Genomic DNA, 19247 nt, shown 5'->3' on the forward strand with positions numbered 1-19247 from the left:
TGTTGAACAAAAGCACGTCTTTGGTAAAGAGAATAAAGCCAAAAAAGAAATGCAAGGAGTTTACCTTCTTGCGCAAGGTATTCAACTCTATGTGTGTGGAAAATGAATCTAACCATTTACAGGCTCTTAACAATGGCCAATTAGAAGAAAAAATCAAAATCTTAAACTACACCATAGTCCAATTATTCCTCAAAAGATTTCCAGGCAAACCTCTGAGAACCGAGAAACTTTGCCTTCAGAAACTCACGCATTCTTGCTTCTGCCAGTGCTGTCAGCTTGGTAAATCTTTCAACCAGTAGATGTTTTAATATATACTCAACAAATTTATTACTGCAGATCAAAATTGTAAGCAATCTGTACCAAGATTTGTGCATCCCTTGGTGAGAATGAGGATGAAATTTGACCTTTCAAATTGCATTGTGGTATTCTGATGTTTGTTATGACTTGGAGGATATAGGAGTTAAAGTGACTCATATCCTGTGAAATTCATTTAACAGCTCAGTCTAAACCAAATGTCATTTGAAATTGCAGCATGATACCAATGCTCATTTGCTTGCTAATTTCTCCAACTAAACTCATTCCGCATGTCAGAGAACATTTTCAAGCAACATTAACCTTCTCAATAAACCAAAAAAGAGAGAAAAGAGAAGCGAACAAGGTTGTGTCTTTATTTAATAAATAACACAGTTCACAGAGGCAATGAACAAGAATACGCAACAGCTAAACAATATAGACAGCTAAAAAAGAACAATTCTAGAACAAATCCTCCAATGACAGATATACATACAATTCATTAGCAGGACAATTGTCTAAATGACCTCATAACAAACAGGCAACATCGGCCATATGTAGCATTCAGGGACAGCAGCTGGGGCACCTAACCAACCCGTTCTCATTACAATCAAAACACCTTCTCAATTTTCCTTCCTCCTCTTCAAAGATCTTCCGACTTCCATTACAAGTTGAACACGGTACAAATCTTGCATCTCCACAGCTCTCGCAGACAAAACGAGAATCCTTCACCGGAATACCATCCAAAAGTACAGCCAGTTCCCCTTCCTCATGAAGTTCCTTAATTTCCTCTGCTCCACCAATGTACATTCCCTTAATAAACACTTGGGGCAAGGTCACTGTCTTCCCTCCCAGCAGACTTTGCAACTCCTTCCTATACGAAGAATCCATTGACATATCTCTTTCATCAACACACACTCTAAACCCCCTAAAAATCATTCTAACAGTGCAGCATTCTTCATAAGTCTTCCTAATCCCTCTCAAACTAGTATAGTACAACACAACCCTATCCTCAGCTCCTGACAAATAAATATCACTCCTTTTGGAACAGAATGAAGTACTATTAGGTGACCCAATAGGCTGAATCTTTCCAGATTTCAACCACTCTTTTGCTTCTTTTCCCCCAAATTGTTTACTCAATAACGCTTTTCGATAACTCGAAACCACATTGGGGTCTAACTTAGCCAGCAAAGACTCCTCAGACAAATGCTGCCACAATGGCTTGGAATCCGAATGCTCAACAAACTCATAACTCCTTTCCAACTCATTTGCATCAAAATCTTTCGTCATAGACCCCAAATCAAAAGTCTTAGACTTGCTACACAGAATGGGCTTTTTAGGGGATTCACCAGGAGGATCAACCACATCAAAATCTAACTCGTCGAGGCCTTCCATGAGCTCCCAAGTGTTGATAACCGAGTCAGGGGATAAAGGGTCGCCAGAATCATTTACATTTGGAGGTTTAACAATCTGGGCAGTCACCGTCGAATTCACAAAATCTTCAGCATCAAAATTAGGCTTTGGAGGGTCAACGAGGACTAGAGAACCATAGGTGGTTGATGTGAGAGAAACCAAATGGTTAGTATCCCCTTTGCAAAGAGGAAGATGGTGGACCAATGGGGTGGGAAGGGAGAGAGTTCTTGAAACCGGGGTTGAAGAAGAGAAATTAGAATGAGGTGATTGAGAAAGTGAGGAAGATGAAAAATTTGAGGACTGACTTTGCTGAGGCTGATCTCTTGAGATAAAAGCTTGGGGAATAGAAGCAGAACAGCCCATATTTTTCAAAGCTTGCTTGCCAATCAAATAGGGATAGGATTTTTCAGTTTGAAATCAAAGAATTAATAGAGATGGAGACAATAAAATTTGGCCTGTTTTACAAGTATACAAAAAGTAACAAAAGCAGTATCTTTCGGTGCTTCTTCCTCTCTGCCTATAGTGCTGCTCCAGTGCTACCAGACAACACAATTATTGCTTTTCTCTCTCCTACTTTTTGGGGTTTTGACGTAATTTTCTGTGGATAAAAGGTGGATTGAGAGATTTTCAGATGTGGGTTTTGGACGGGTATAGGTGGGTGAGGGGAGATTGTCAAGAATCGAAAGGACGAAATGGAGACCAGTGGGGAAGATGATGGAAAGAAGCAAAAGAAATTAATGCACTGTAGACCGTGGAGGAATGAAATCAGGAAAACGCGGTTTGGACTTTGGATTAGGGTCTGCGCCGGTTACATTTGTTGCTTTTCTCATCTTCCTTCTTCAAGTTGCCAGTTTCATTGTGCTACGCAATTACTCCTCCTTTTCTTAATTAACATTTTTTGGTTTGAAATAATTATGTGACTAAAAGATATGGTAAATAAGTAGTAAAATCAAATTATGTTTGAATATCTCTAATTTGTTTTTAACTTTGTTTGAATAGAGGCAAACCCGTGTGAGAAAAATGAGATGAAGGAAAAAAAAAAAAATTTTGGCAGTACACGGTTGGTTACCAAGGAAAAGAAGTTTAAGAGGAAGTGCAGGAAAACTTTCTAATTTTCTAGCTAAACAAACATATACTATAAAAGAAAAAATAACTTACTTTTTTTGTTCCTTTTCTCACAGTTTTCTATGAACACATTTTCCTATCACCTTTTTACCTCACATATATCAAATCGTTATATTAATTTTTCTACAAAAAAATCTAGAAAAATGCAACCCAAACGAATTCTTAGTTTGCTCTCAAAATGATCTCCTTTTCTAAACCATTTACCCATCTAATGTTCTATTCAGAAGAAAATTTCTATGCTCTTAATTTACTCATTTGTTGGAATAGTTAAGAAGCTACAAATTATTGGCTCCGAACTTGTTCAATCATCATGATTCACCAACAACGCGTGGGAATATATATATATATATATATATATATATATATATATATATATTGTTTTGTTTAGTCTTTAGTATAGACACTTTCGACGGAATTGAAATAGCGACGGTTGTCAAGTCAACCATTCTTAAATAATAGTGTGTAATATTATTATTTGTATAAACTATAATCCCTTTTTAAATATTTATACATCTTTATAAAAAAAAGTATAATATTTTATTATTGTTCATACGACTCTCGTGCATAATAATTGTATCTATGTTGTGAAATTTTACGAGAATTATATCGTTTAAGGACGGTTGACCTGCCTTGAGCCTCACTTTTGACACAAATTAAAAGCTTTTCTGCTTGCACCCAAGTGACCACTGTCATACCCTGGACTTGCTGGGGAAGTTGAAGAGCCAAGTGGAGGCCCCAAGGATCCCAAGAAGACTTGACGAAGACAGCTTACTAAATGAGTTGCTGCTTGGTAGTTTTGAGAAAGTAACGTCTGCTTTAAGATCTTGTTTTTTTTGTTCAAGCATTCATTTCTTCAATCTTCAAACTCCATTTTTTAAACCATGAACTCATGAGACTTTGGAAATATACATTAAGGAAAAGGAAATAAAGAAATGTTACGAAAGGCATATTCTAACCAGATTTCGTTAGCTGTTTTTTCAATTCAACTCATGTGTGATAATATGTTCTTGCAGAATCTCTTTGGAATATTTTAAAGCTAAATCTCATGAAGTATTAGAAGTGAAAAACATTATTGTATATATCCAAGGCAAAATTTATATTAATTTTTCCTATCAACCTTTTAAAAAGCAAGGGATCACCTTAGATTATTGTAACGAGCACCAAGCCTTTTGTTACAATATTCAGGATAGACTTGCGAATGAACTTCTCATCATAATTCATAACTAATTTGCAAGGAAAAATTACATTTTATATAAAAAAGAAATAGCTTGAAACATTGTTGTAAAAGCACCCCGATAATTTGGCGTAGGGTGCTCTCCTTCCTAAGTTTGGACACTCCACAAACTCCACCAAAAGTGTTTGGATAGCTAAATTTTTTCAAATAATGCTCTGTTTGTATCATAAATACATTTTCAAATTCATCTTTTTTATATTCTCAACTATTTTTTTGTTTTGCATACATCACATCACAAAAAATGCTGTAAAGGAGGAAACAGCAAATCCTTCGTGGCATCCTTAGTGATAAATAATAGGAACGAGAAAGAGATGAAGAGGGTTTTTTGGGCAAGAGAGACAACACATTGAAAGAAAGAAAGGAGGAAAGGCATTCTTCTGAGTTCTGATGTCTCTCTTTCCCGAGCCCAGCGCCTCACCAAATCTGAAAGCAAAAAAAAATTAATAAATGGCAGAAGATAGATGAGTAACGTGCACGCCACCGGAGAATCTTGGCAAATCTTGCCTCTTTGTCTATTTGGTTGATTTTATAAAAAAACACGCGCGCACACATATTTTTTGACGAACACTCTCCAGCCAATAATGATTGGCCACATCAGCAAAACAACAATCCGTTTTGAGCCATGGCATTCGCCCTTTTATATGTATGTTATAAAAAGGAAAAAAAAAACTTAAGGCTGCCGTGCTTTGTAACCATGGCATGCCTGGTTGTTGTCAAGAACAAAGCACGGCAGCCTGGTTGTTGCAATTCTTGGACAACTATTGGCCATTTAAAAAAAAAAGGTGTGAGACACCTGCCGTGCTTAGTCAGCAAGGTAGGTATAATTTGAGAACATACATTTGTCAGAATAATAATTTACTGATTTTTTTAGCTATAATTTAAAGAATTAGCCGGGTTTATATGTGCAAATAATTAGCAATGTGTAATATTTTTCTTATTGTAGTATACAGTATGATCACATGCAAGACCTAACTCATGCGTGCAGGTACGAGGAGAATTGTAGGTACATGTGCGCATGAGTTAGGTGTCAATAAAGTTCCTCTTCATTTGCCTAGCTAGCATCTAGTGACGGAGCCATGATATTTTTCTAATTTAAATATAGGGGCTAAAATTTTTTCTAATAAAATTATTTTAATTTGTTATATTTAAAATAATTTTTATCTATTTAAATATACAACATCAAAAATGTCAAAAATTAACTTTGATTATAAAGATATGTCTATTTCATAAATATGCATCATAACTATAACAAAAATTATGACAAGAAATAAATTTTGATTAAATATCTTATAATATCACAACCATTCAAGTTGCACATTATGAGAAAATGCTCTAATATGTCGCTTGTGCAATACACACACACACACACACACATATAGCTATGCAATACAAATATAACTATTTTCAATTAAAAAAGATAAAACTTATGTTAACATACCTTGCAATTTCAACCTCTTTTCTTAAATGTAAATTGAGTTTTATGTTGTTTTATAGAAGTAAATTTATCTATGATCGAATCAGTGCTAAATTTTTCAACACCTTTCTTTTCTATACACACAATTAGGCAATCATTTTAAAAATTATCTTCTATCTCGTTTCGGAACTTTGTCTTGATTGTCTTTATAATTGAAAATACCCATTCTGTAGTTGCAGTTGGCACAAGAAGAGTCAAAACGAGTCTAATCAATTGGGTTAAATTGTATATTTGTATATAAGCTAATAAAGTAAATATTTTTGTTTTAACTCATTGATAATTATGAATTGAGTCTTTTTATTATAATATATCAAATTAGGTCAATTTACTATGGATCATCAATTATATGTTTACTTTGTTGAAAGTTAAATAACTAGCACAATAAAAAATAAATAACTTTTTTCTGAAGAAAAATTTAATTTAAAAGTGGCTAATTCGCACACACATACACACACATATATAAACTCTTATAATATAAAATAAAATTGTAAAAAACTAGGGAGGTTAACTTTGTTTTGTACATATATTTACAAACTATGAATTAAAATTTTCAAAACTTAGGGGACGCTCAGTCTCCGTTGGCTCTGTCATTGCTAGCACCTTACACCTGGCGCTGGCATATCATGCTAAGAGGTTATGTCTACCTAGTGTCACATACTCCACATATATTTCCCCGTACATATGATTGATCGTTCTATTTCTGTATATGTGGTGCAATACAGGAGATAATACGGCTTGGTGCAACAAAAATTGTAGTTCCTGGAGCATTTCCTCTGGGGTGCCTCCCTATCAACTTGGTTTTATTCCATAACGATGCCAAGGATGGTCAGGGCTGCTTGAGGAACATAAAGAGCTCTCCATATACTTCAATAATCTTCTCAAAAAGGCTTTGAATTTGCTCAGGTTGGAATTTCCAAGTGTAATCATCATCTGTGCTGATTATTACACTGCCTTCGAATACATTCTTCGCAATGGACCCGCCCTTGGTGAGAAACTTATTTAGATTGCCATTTTCTACTAAAAAACTTTTTACGTTTTTCGTGAAAATATTTCTTAATCAACTTTTACTTCACATATATTACATCATTACAATATATTTTTTCTACAAAAACTCAAAAAAGTAGCAATGCAAATGGGCTTAGATTCATTTCAATTTCAATATTAAAAAGATTTGATTTAGGTTCTTAATTGCACTGTATACATGGAAGCTAAAAGAATGCAAATAGAACGGACTTTTTAAAATGATTTTTTTCTTTGTCCAGAGTGACTCTAAACCTCACAACAAATTGAGCAGATTTTAATGAGATTGATTTTTCTTGCTTGTCTATGTAAAGGTTCGATTGAACAACGTTATTAAAGGCTTGTTGTGGAATTGGAGGCCAGTACAACTTTGATAAGAATAGGTCTTGTGGATCTACCGGAGTGTCGGTTTGCCCTGATCCACGTCAGTATATTCAGTGGGATGGTGACCACTAAGGATGTCAATAGGGGCAGGTGCTCGCGGGGTAGAAATGGGGCGGGGGTAAAATATTTCCCCCCGCCTTAAAATGGGGCAGGGGTGGGGAAACATACACCCGCCCCATCCCCAGCCCCATCCCCCGTATACAATAATATATATATATATATATATATATAATACAATCCTAAATTTCCTAAATTTGCATCCTTACTTACAAGTACAACGCTAGTCAGTGTCAACGGCCGCCGCAACAACTGAAGAAATTTCTTGGACTACTGTTGATTTGTTTCTAACGCCCGCCCCCCTGGCCAAAGACTAAGCTATCCAATTCCAACCTATTTTGCTCCTAACCATTTTTTATTTCGATCGGTTCCCTTCCTCCGCACTGAATGTAACTTGACTTGTTATGCTTTACTTCCATCTTGATAGCTTTTTAATCTTATTTAACATTGTTTACAATTATATTATTGTAAATAAACATTTATGATAAATTGATTTCCCCCGCGGGGGAAACGGGGCGGGGGGTGGGGGGCAAGGGGCTGGGGACAAGGGGAGTTATTTCCCCTACCCCCACCCTATTGCCACCCCTAGTGGCCACTTGACTCAAGAGGCTCATCGCCGCATCTCAGAATTTCTCATTCCCTAAATCCTTGCAAAACTTCATTCTTCTCAAGAAAGGGGATAATTTCAGAAACCTCCCCTGAGGTTAGGCTTAATCTCACCTAGCCCCACGGTGATATCAAAATTAGCACTTAGCTCCCTTTGATTGATATTTTGTGTAAATTTGTTAGCCCCTAAGGTATAATTTACCAATAAATAATTCAGTTTACATAAGAGAGAAGAATTTACTTTCATATATACTCTTATGATGTCCCTTATATGAAAAAATTACCACAATTAGTAGAAAACACAAAGAATAAAAAAATGAGGGGGTGTAAGTGAAATAAGGCAAAATTTTAGTTTCAGGTTGCATAAGTTAAATAGTGAAGTAGCCGTTACTGCAACAACTACTTTCCTCTATCAAATTGTAGTATAAAGGCAAGAACAAAAGAGCAAAAAAACCACACAGGTCTATTAGCTTTCTTGAAGATTGAAATAGGAAATTGGGAAAAGAACTTGATGCATTTTTCATGGCAAGTTCCACCATAGAAGGGCTGTCATATAATTCTCTAACATCTTTTACTATCAGGAATCGATATTATGGTTACAATAGGAAGGCGACAATAAGGATTTCGGAAAGTGAAAGAAATCCAAACAAGCAATATTTTTGCTGCTCTAGATGCAATTATTTCTAGTGGTATGAAGGCAATGAAATTGATGAGGTTTCTAGCCAATGCTGACAAGTCGATTCAACAATCAATAATGGAAGATGTGTGCAAAATGGAAGGCTGGAGCAACCGAATTCCTGGTTCACTATATTACTGATGATAAATTTTGTTCTCCTGACTACATATGTTTTCATTCTCATTTTTCAAGCAATTAGATAGGACTATGAAATGTAGGATTATCCTTGCTCTATGTGTAGGACAAAAATGCAGCAGCAGGGTGTAGTTAATTAGATTTTAATACCCGAGAACACTAAGTGACTCATTATGTGAAAAACTGCATACCTATGGCCTGCCAATACTTTTATGTTAATACAAATTCAGTAAAACAGCAAGGTTGTGACAAAGAAGACTTGTTTATAGTTGGTAATGAAGCAATGTATATATGTTTCCTGACGTATACAACATATATCCATATAATAAGCCAAAAAATGGTACATACAACACGTCCATTACAGAAGCAATAAAAAGATTAATTTTGCTGTCCAAGAGCACAAGCCAACCTCTTTGTTCAATTAGTTAATAGAAAACAAAGTGCAAGTTCAAACACCACAAACAATCAGATAAGAACCAACTATAATAGAAAAATACTACTAAAGATAACCTTGTCATTATAGCCTTGTTATCAAAGTATCAAGGATATATTACACAGTCTAATAAGTAGCAATCCATGACAAAAGAAAATAGCCATCTTTTAACCACTTAAAAGATGGATAGGATTGCAGATTTTTACTGAACTTTACAACAATATTAGGTCACATTGCAATCCAGTTTAGTCTATAACACCATCTACAACTAGTTGTTTAGATGGTGAATATTGCAATGTCAACAAGCCACACAGTCAGATGTACTTGCATGTACAAAAGATACAAGTGGTGCAAGAAATTTACAGTAATATCATAGTGCAACACTTAGACAAAAGCATCACTATTAGATTCTAAAAGTCAGAACCTGAATTTACCATATAATTACTACTACTTTCCTCTATTAATAAGTAGAGGAAACAACACTACTTAGAACCTCAAACTGAAGCTACTACTTAACTCTCAAAGGCCACAGCTGTAGCAATCTTAATGCTCATGGAAGTTTCAGATTGTGATCCTCCAGTGGGAATAGCTCTAAAACCTATCACAGCTTGATTTCCTGATGGATATGGTGCATTTGCACGGCTTTGTGCATTGTCATTCGATGCAGCTGTCTTATTTTTCTTTACAGGTCTTCCTCTCTGAAATGAGTATACGAACCACTTAGATGTTAGGCATATTGTAAAACACTCAAATGTTAGAATCAAAACTGTGCTTGCCTTTTTGGTTGCACCACTGAAATGTATATTCAGTGAAATTGGTTGACTAGAAGGACTGGGATTACTTCCTTGACTTGATACAGAAATTGGCACACTTCCTTGTGCAAGTTCCTGTTGAAATATGTCACACACAAATTACTTAACATTTAGATGAGGCATGTCAAAGACTCAAACATATTGAATGACAATTGCAACATTTATTACCCAAACTCTAGCTCCTGATAAGTCTGTGTTAGCTGTGCCTCTTCCTAATTTTCCTCTCCTAGTAGCAGTCTAAAATGAATATTAGTGTTTTAGTTATTATTCATACATGTCAAAGCGCATATTACATTAATATGTTATACCTGATTCTGATTTGTAGAGTTGCTGGAATTTGCAGTCACATGCTCTCCTTTGCATGTCCTTTTGTTATGACCAAATTGTAGACACTTAGAACATTTAAGAGTAGCTAATCTTCTTGTTGAAGAGTGAGAAGTAGCTTCATCAGGACCCGTTCTTTGATTTCTTCTTAGTCTACCTAGTACCCTTTTAATGATTGGTAGCTCAAGTGTTACAAGGGTCATTTCTTCCATTGGAGGCCAATTTTTCTCATGGGGATTAAGCGTGATCATTGATGAGTTTGTGTTCTTGTACTTCCTAGAGCCAAATGCTGCATCACAGTAGTTGTCTAAGTTATCTCTCCTATACATTATTTCCAGTGCAGCATGCTTGCATGGCATTTCAGTGATTTGAAAGGCCCCACAATCACATGTTCTCTCTTGTAGTTTAACTATGTATGTCCTGCCCAGATCAGACACTTCAAAGATGAACTCACCAGCTGTCATCAATTGATATTTTCGAGCTTTTTCAACAGTGTTTTTCAGTTTCTTCAGTATCTTTGAGGTAATAGTTTGGACCATGTGCGTGCTCTTTCATACCTCTTATGAAGTTTCTTCATTACCTTGCTTCTCAACCCATCAACAAGTGTCAATATAGGTGTTCCACTGAGTTTTTCAACCCAAAATTAAATGATTCAGTGAAGTTGTTTGTGACATGGTTACATTTGATTTGGAGAAAGAAGGCATGTCTTGCCCAACTTGACTTTGAAATCTGGTTCAAGCACCTTTAAACTTCAATGTTTAAGTTTTGAATCCTTTCCATGGCCTCATTATACCCCACTAAATCAAAACTTTTTGATGCTTGCCAAAAATAGGTTCTAAGAAGTAAATCAAGGAATCGAATCTTGAAATTGTTATATATGTGCCAACAGCAATTATTAGGTTTGGATTTTATCCCACCAACCGTTTTATGGGATAAAACCCAAGCCCAACAGCAATATCTTGCTTCTGTAGATAGTACTTGTTCTTCATAAGCAATGTTCAATTCCTACTAACAAAGCCATCAATGAGTTACTACATGTTGATTGTTAATGTAAGTAATAAAATAAAGATAGAATATGATGGCAAAAATATTCAATGTACCTTCTGCCTATCACTCATGAAAGTCAATGGGATATCATTGCCAAAAGATCGAAAATGCTCATGAAAATAATAGAAAAATCAGCTCCAACACTCTTTGTTCTTGCATTCAATAACTGCATAAGCAATAGGAAGGACGCTGTTGTTTCCATCTAATGTCACAGCAGTCAAGAAAACACCACTAAACATTCTTTTCAGATGACAACCATCAAAGCCTACAAAGAGCCTACAACCAGCCAAGAAACCATCTTTTTGTGCCTTGAAACTGATGAACATTCTAACAAACCTTGGTTCTATTAATAAATTAAGCCTATCATAGTGGACTTTTACAATACTTTTAGGGTTGTTTTGCATAACCAACTCAGCATATTTTGGCAGTTTGCTATAGGATTTTTCATGTAATCCTTGAGCAATCTCTAAAGCTCTATTTTTTGCTCTATACACTTGGTTCTTACTTGGTTTAATACCAAATTTCAGCATCTCAGCAGATACTCCCTCAGTTGTCATATGAGGATACTCTCTCAATACATCAGCTAATTTCACTGCAATCCAATCAGAGATTACTTCATCATTCTTTTTATTCATTACACATGTGTGCTCAGGATTGTAAGATTTCATCATGAAAGTGATAAAGTCAGCAATTGGAATGCATGTATTCTCTAATTGCAACCTTGTGCACCACATTTGGTAGTCATTCTGATTTTTTCATTCTTCAATCTCACTAATGGAAAGTTTTTTTGTATGACGTAATCTTTTAGAACAACCCTAAAGCCATCAAGATCAATAAAAAGCATCCCCTTCTCAAATTCAATTTCATCTCTGGGATTATAAGTTCACATTTTGGACTTCATTATAGCTTTCATATAATCTGGTTCTTTATCAGATTTAGTATCAGTCACAACACCTCTATCTTCATTTTCTAAAATCTGAAAAGCCTGCATCACTATTATTTTCAAAACAAAGTGAAGCATCATCATCATCTTGAATGTCATGTAACTCATTCTTCAAATGATATGTCCAAGAGTCATAAGAACTTGAATCATAGTCCCCATATTCCCCATATTCATCCCTATTGCTAACCATGTCATCCAAATGTACCACTGCATTATCTTGTATTCCCAAGTTCTCTTGGTCAGCCCCATAATTATTTCCTTCTATGTTGTTAACTTCTGGAGGGGGAAATATATTTATGTCCAACAAGTGAAGGTTAATAATTAGGTCATTTTCATGTAGGTTGAACATTTCCAACACTGACTCATCATCAATGACATCCAAGAAACCCAAATCTCTAGAGATTACACACCATATATGCATAGCATATTTAGATTCCCAGGAAACTGATTTAATGCCTTTTCAGCAACATCATTAAGGAGTTCAATATAAGAGTACTTATCAGGGTTGACATTAGAAATTCTGCATTTTCTATCCATATAATGGATAACAATATCATGTGTGATGATAAATCCCATCCCACATTTAATACAAATGTTCAGATTTTGTGAAATGCAAGCATGTACAATAAGTCAAGCATATCATAAACAAGTATTGCACTGACTTTAGCACATAAACAAAACATTATAGAGGTTGCATATACAATAGCAAACATAACTTTGTTTGATATTTTTCTAGAGTTTTCAGACAAGTAACATCCTAGTAACCAAACTCCTAATAACATATATCATCTTAAGCAAAAGATTGACATTTGGATCAGTCTGCAATCAGGAAGTTTACTCTTATTGATAACACAAATTACACAAACATAGAGATGGATTTTGTAACTGATTTTCCTACTAGAGGATGGGTGTATACAACAAGCAGATGTTTGAACAATCTCATGGGTTGATCATGTATGATATTAAGGAGTTCAATCACTATGTGTAAGGTTGTAGTGTTCTTGGTTCTTATCCCTGTTCTCTTTGTTCGAATAGAGAGCAAGAAGCAACAAGTGAAGTTTCAACTCCAACACCTCTGCACTTCCCTTTTGATATGTCATTCTTATGGTTCCAAAGTTTCCCGCTGATAATTGCTACAATACCAAAAATTGGCGCCAATCACCAATTTCTTGTGACTATTTACACACTTTGTTTCATAGTTTTTTTCCCATTATTCCAATTCATTTTATCATGATAATTTGCAAAGTAATTTCATCATTTAACTCTAATTGATGGAGATATTTTGTCCCCTCGATATGACAAGGGAGTTAAGTGCTAATTTTGAAACCACAGGGGTGCTAGGTGAGATTAGGCCTAATCTTAAGGGAGGTTTCTGAAATCATCCCCAAGAAAGAACCTTCATGCCGTTCTCAAAATGAAAAGTAAAGAATAAAGGGAGACGAAGCTGCAAAAGAAACAGATAAACAGATATGTATAGAAAGGGATATATGCATGAATAAATGAAAAATGTATGCCTAAAATCTATGACTTCTTCTAGTATTTTATTAACCCAAGGATAATTGCAAAATTGTTTTAAGAGTAAATCACAGAATTTAGAGTCCCAAAATTTTGATTCTGTAACTTGTGTTAATCTATGGACAAAGAGGGGAGATATAATCATCCCTTGAACCTTAAGAAAAAAGAAATTGCATTTTTTTCCAAAGTGATAGTGTCACAGTAATCAGTTTCCAAATAGATAATAGTCTATGGACAAAGAGGGGAGAGATAATGTCACAGTAATCAATTTTTGCATTTTTTTTCCAAGTGATGACTGATCAACTTTGCAAAATAAATGCCTAAGTTAGACTATTCAATTCTCCTATTAGGAAATTGGTTGTCTCTTTTTTTTGCTTGACACGATAAATCTACACTACTATTATATACTAAGGGGAGGGGGACTTGAAGAGATCCAAGGACAATCCGAATGGGATTGAATCACACCGGCCCAGACGGATCTATATTAGTCTATACTAAGGGGATGGGGGATCTGGAAAAGCCTAAGAACAATTCGGAGGGGGATGAATCACCACCAGTCCAAAGGGGGTACGTAGGCACCCACTGACAACATTTTTGGGAAACCTGAATTTTTAGAATGTAGGTAAGAAAATTTGATCTCTTGATATACACCCAAGAAGAGCTTTAAATCTTTCTTGGTGGCCAACTACTCCTAGGTTAATTCGTTGCCTATTGTAAAAGCTGAAAAAACAATTGTACCAAACTGATGTGACTTAGGAGATCATGTCAGCAAGGCAGTCCAAACTAGCCTAAAGACCTGCAAAGGAAGAAGAGGATTGGGACTAACTCTCCCAAATCACTCTGATGCTCAAGTTAATTCTGAATTATAAAAGCCATTTGAGGTTGCAGTAGTTTATTGAGAAGTATTTTCCCAATTGGGCTTTTAATAAAAGTACTTATTTAAGTATTTAAATTCTTTTAAGTATACTATTTGGAGATATAATTTAATAAGTATTTATAGTATTGAATAATGCATGATTTGAAAATTTTTAAATGTATTTATCTCTTTATTTAGTTTATAATATAGGATAAAATGATTAAATTTAATATTTTATTTTAAATCACAAAAGTTACTCTAAAAGTATCAAATTTGAGCTTTTGCTAAAAGTGCTCTTAACACCAAAAATTTTGCTCCTAATTTTATGGGATGATATTCACCAAACGCCTTAAAAGTACTTTTAACACCTAAAAGTTTTTTTTTTTTTTTTACCAAAATCACTGCAACCCCAAATGTGGTCTAAGAATGAGATAAATTTATAATGTAGATCCTACTGAATGTACCTTTTATGAGTCCATGCTCAGTATTGATAGAGTTCTTTTAGATAACTAACAAAGAGTTAGGAACTTAGGATTTATCTCTTTGTGTTGGATAATAATCAACCTAATAATTTCCTTATTATCCGATAGTTATGGATAATACTCCTGAGAAGGATACTCATCAAGGGAGCTTATCCTAGGTAATCGGAAGATTAACAGTTACCTACAACGTCTTGAGCCTTCGGCCATAATTAAATAATATAAATAGTTAGGGAAATTATATTTACAGATGTAAATATAATTAGATGTAAATAGTCAGGGAAATTATATAAATAATTTTAGAAAATACATATATTAGTTACTTATCATAATTTATGATATTAAAAATTTTTTCTTAGAAAACACCAGTATATTTTTAAACACTGCTATTATGTATATGTAAAATATTGGTATTATTCAACTGTTGAATATTAGTAAAATTAATCTATTTATTAATAGATTTCTTACCACAAAAAAATAAAATTATATATTTATACATTTTTTCTTTTTTTCCTTGTCAATTATTCTGTTTGATGTTTAAATATATACCATTATTTTTATGATAATATTTAAATATCTTGAATTATCATAATAAACTAAAAAAAATTTAGAAAAAATAATTTATGTGATTCTTATATTATATGCCTCTGCAATTGTATTACCATTTTTGAACACTACTATGTCGTTTAGCAGAAAAAATATGATAAAACCATTCTCTAAGGATAAAACTATAAAACAACACGTATCCAAGGGTGTGATTGTCTTTTCTCATCTCTCATACACAAAAATTTCAATCCACATGTTTGACCATTTGTGTGCAGGAGGCAGTTTGTACAATTTCTAATCAAAGGAGATACTTTGCTACTCAACTCACATTGCAAGGGGCAACTTGCTATTAAACCTTTTTTGAGGTAAATTGTGGTGTCTCCTAATATCTCAATCTTTACACATTTTATCATTTTTTACAGAATATTTTCCTTTTCGTTTGCATCCTTTATAGTTAATCAAAGTCTAAATTTCTTTTTAAAAGGATTAGAATTTAAAATGCTACTTGTTAACTAGTCATTCAAATTTGTATCATTTAGTTGGCAAGATTAATTTGCTTAAAAATACCTAGACACACAAAGAGCAAGCTTGAAGACATTCGTGAAAGGGTAAATGGAACTGTTAGCTTGAAACTGATTAGGTGTTTTCTACTCCACTATTCTGCACTAGACCTGTAATGACCAATAAGCCAAAGCTAATGCTAGATTATGTTGAATCTAGGAGAGATTTTGATAGCAAGAATCAATTTTTTTCAATTAATTGATGGACGACCAAAGAAATGAACTGCATTTGAATCAAATTGAAAATTGAAGGGGGTTAAGTGTGACAATCAAAAGAACTGCAGAGCAAAGTAAAGACTAGATGATAATTTAGGAGGATTTAGTCTATACTAGCCAACATTATGTTCACATCTTCATTGCATTTTGTCCAAGATAAGGGTTTGGAACATAGAGACTCTAAAAATGTTTGGAGGACGGTTTAGTGCAATTAATAAACATAATAGAATTATGATCGAAGCTTCCGTGTTTCTTCTAACACCCCTCCAGTACTTCCATTGAGGCACCCCAAGTTTCAAGCAGCATCTCACTTTGGAAAAGCTTCAATTGTCTGTCATAATTGTTGAACCAATCCGCAAATTCCGGCAGAAAGTTTAACTGTTAAGGTGCTATCATCGGTCATACTATTGAAAAATGCCAGAAAGAAAAAACAAACTGTGCCTATCGAGTGCAAGAATGTCAAGTCAAACCATATGGGGTCATAAGCGCTTTGCGCTAGCAAACATCTTTCCTACCAGAATGATGAACGGTTAACGGCCACTGATGCAGATCAAATGTAACTGCTGCCGCGCAATGATCTATACACTGAACTGGCTTGACTTCTTTGCGGGGTGCAGAATCCTCCTCCATGTCAAGTGCACCATAACTGGTAATAAGCAAGAAATTTACCTGATTTTCCACGTAAGAAGATTTGCCTTTGTCATGTGCTTAGTCTTTTTGTGATCTTCAACGTTGCATGATAGCCAACTGGCATCCCCTGTTTCCATGCTCAAAACTCATCCTCCAGAAGTTGGAATCCATTAGGATAATCATGCTGTAGTTTCCATTTATACTGGGGATCGGCTCTCTTGCCGTGTTTCCCTAGAATCATAAATGGGATTGTATGTTCCCTCTTCTTGATTGGCCGCCCCTTACAAGTTCATATAGAGGAATTCTAATACGAAATCAACGAGAATGGAATACCTGGAGGTTTTGGTGGTAAAAACCACTGTCAAACGTCAAAAATGCAACCAAATCTTTTCAAGCCAGATACTTGCTCAACAACCTTTCACATATCAATTTTGGACCGATCCTTCAAATGAATAAGCACCCGCATCCTCCCACTTTTGTTCCAAGAATAGATTGATTAAGTACAAGATTTAATGTGACTTCTGCGGCATGTGTTAAGATGGCCTGCCAGTATTTGAATGTGCAGTACCCTATAGTTTCAGAGACTGCTGTCCACATATTGAAGTAAATAGTCTTAAACTACTTGCAGATCCATCCCAGATGTCTTTATTGTTTCACTTTGGTTTTTTTTTCTTACCAAAAATTCCTTGCCCATCCCCCACCTCTCAGTAATTTTTTAACTCAAACACAGACATGCCTAGATTGATAAACATACTGATTGCACTGAGTACATGTCCAACAGAAATGAGGCTACCTGAACAGAGTATCAGTCTAATTTTTTGGGTCAAATAACAGAGTGTCAGTCAGGTACCGCTTGAAAGATAATTGCCACACGCTTCAGGTGCATGCTCTGCAATCTGCAAGACTATTGCATCCAAAGAAGGGGTTATCCAGAAAATGAAATCAACTTTTAGGTTCAACTAAGGAATCAAAGAAAGCATTTCCAGTATTGCATTAGTTGTCTAATAAGTTATAATTACAATGAAAACAAAATGAAACAACTGATAATCAGAATCACAGTATAGCATAAAGAAGATTTCCTCATAATAAAATGCTGCACAATGCCACAATAAAACACAACCATTCCATCTGGATCACATTGTGTGGACACAAACAGACAAAAAGCATTTTGTGTGGTGAGCATTGCAAGTCTGAGGTGAGCAGGTTGGATTAGCTAGCTTACGCAGGAATAAAATGGGCTCTTACTTGTTTAAAGAGTTTCAGAAGAAGATTACTTAGAAGATTGGGAGAAACTTAACTAGTACTATCATCATCTTCCAGAAAGAAGCCTCAATTCCCGAAAGCTGCCACTCTAATTGCAACAAATTTGGCATTTCCATGGCAATAAATACCATAACGTCAAGTTTCTGCTCTACAGAAGTCAGTCTATGTGAAAATCTCTACAAAATCAATTTACGGATAAAACCAATGCAAACAGTTGAACAAGCAGTTTTGCTCTGAGATGCATTCTGTAAGAAACCACAATAGCTGGAACAAGCTCTCCCGATGTCCAAGCAAGATGGAAACTTTAGTTTGGTGTCCAAGCATGATGGCACAGCATGGCATTCACGGTTCTTGTTTTTATTACCTTTCAATAACAACAGCAGACTCGAGAATGCAATCAACCTGCATTCTTTTATGCCTTCATGCTAAATTTACTTCTTTAAGTTTCGCCTCTAACTCAAGATATCAGCAAATCCAATGATTCTCAGCCAGATTTATGGAAAATCCAGTTGAAGCTCACATTCAAATACCAGAATCACAAGATTAAAAATTTCAAATGATTGACATCAGCAAGTTCAGAATATAGATGGTTGAGCCTGCTATTAGATTCTCCAATCAACAAGATTGTAGGACCAATATCACCAGCTCACATATAGAGAACTACAACTACCACTAGTACTACCAGCAAAACAAGAGAGTGTGGGTTCAAACTCCATGTATTGATGTTGTGGTGTTCAAGTTTTCTCATTCCACTCTCCAAATTGCAATAATGGATGATTTATATTCCATTGAGAGAGATACAGCCAGCAATCGCTAAGGACCCTAAGCCAATTAACAAATGACAAATATTCAAACTGTCTCTTAAATAATTCACAAAACCTTATTCAGCCAAGAAGATGATTACAAGCACAACTAATGGTTATATGCAAGGAAAACCAAACAGAGTATCAAAGATACTTTTGATACACATTAAACCCTTGAACAAGCCGTATATACTCAGAAACAGCAAAGCTTTAATTAGCATCAAACATGGTGCAAAACTCTTTGATCATAAGCGTTTTTCAGATTTTATACAAATACCAACCCTGACACCATTAGTCTATCAATTAAACCAAATCAGCAACCAGTTTCTCTATTTTAGACCACCAAACCAAACATAATATCAAAGATATTCTCCGTACAATTTAAACCCTTGAACAAGCCATGTA

The 19247-nt window shown here is 34.9% G+C and overlaps 1 protein-coding gene across 1 annotated transcript; it reads right to left on the reverse strand.

The window, feature by feature from the left end:
• Nucleotides 1–646: 646 nt before the first annotated feature.
• LOC113691399 (uncharacterized protein At3g28850-like) lies at nt 647–2514 on the reverse strand. The gene has a single exon (XM_027209522.2). The coding sequence runs from the start codon at nt 2065–2067 to the stop codon at nt 856–858; it is 1212 nt and encodes a 403-aa protein (XP_027065323.2). The 5' UTR covers nt 2068–2514; the 3' UTR covers nt 647–855.
• Between the last annotated feature and the right edge of the window lie 16733 nt (nt 2515–19247).

Source organism: Coffea arabica, chromosome 6c (assembly GCF_036785885.1).
Source record: "Coffea arabica cultivar ET-39 chromosome 6c, Coffea Arabica ET-39 HiFi, whole genome shotgun sequence".
Lineage (NCBI taxonomy): Eukaryota > Viridiplantae > Streptophyta > Magnoliopsida > Gentianales > Rubiaceae > Coffea > Coffea arabica.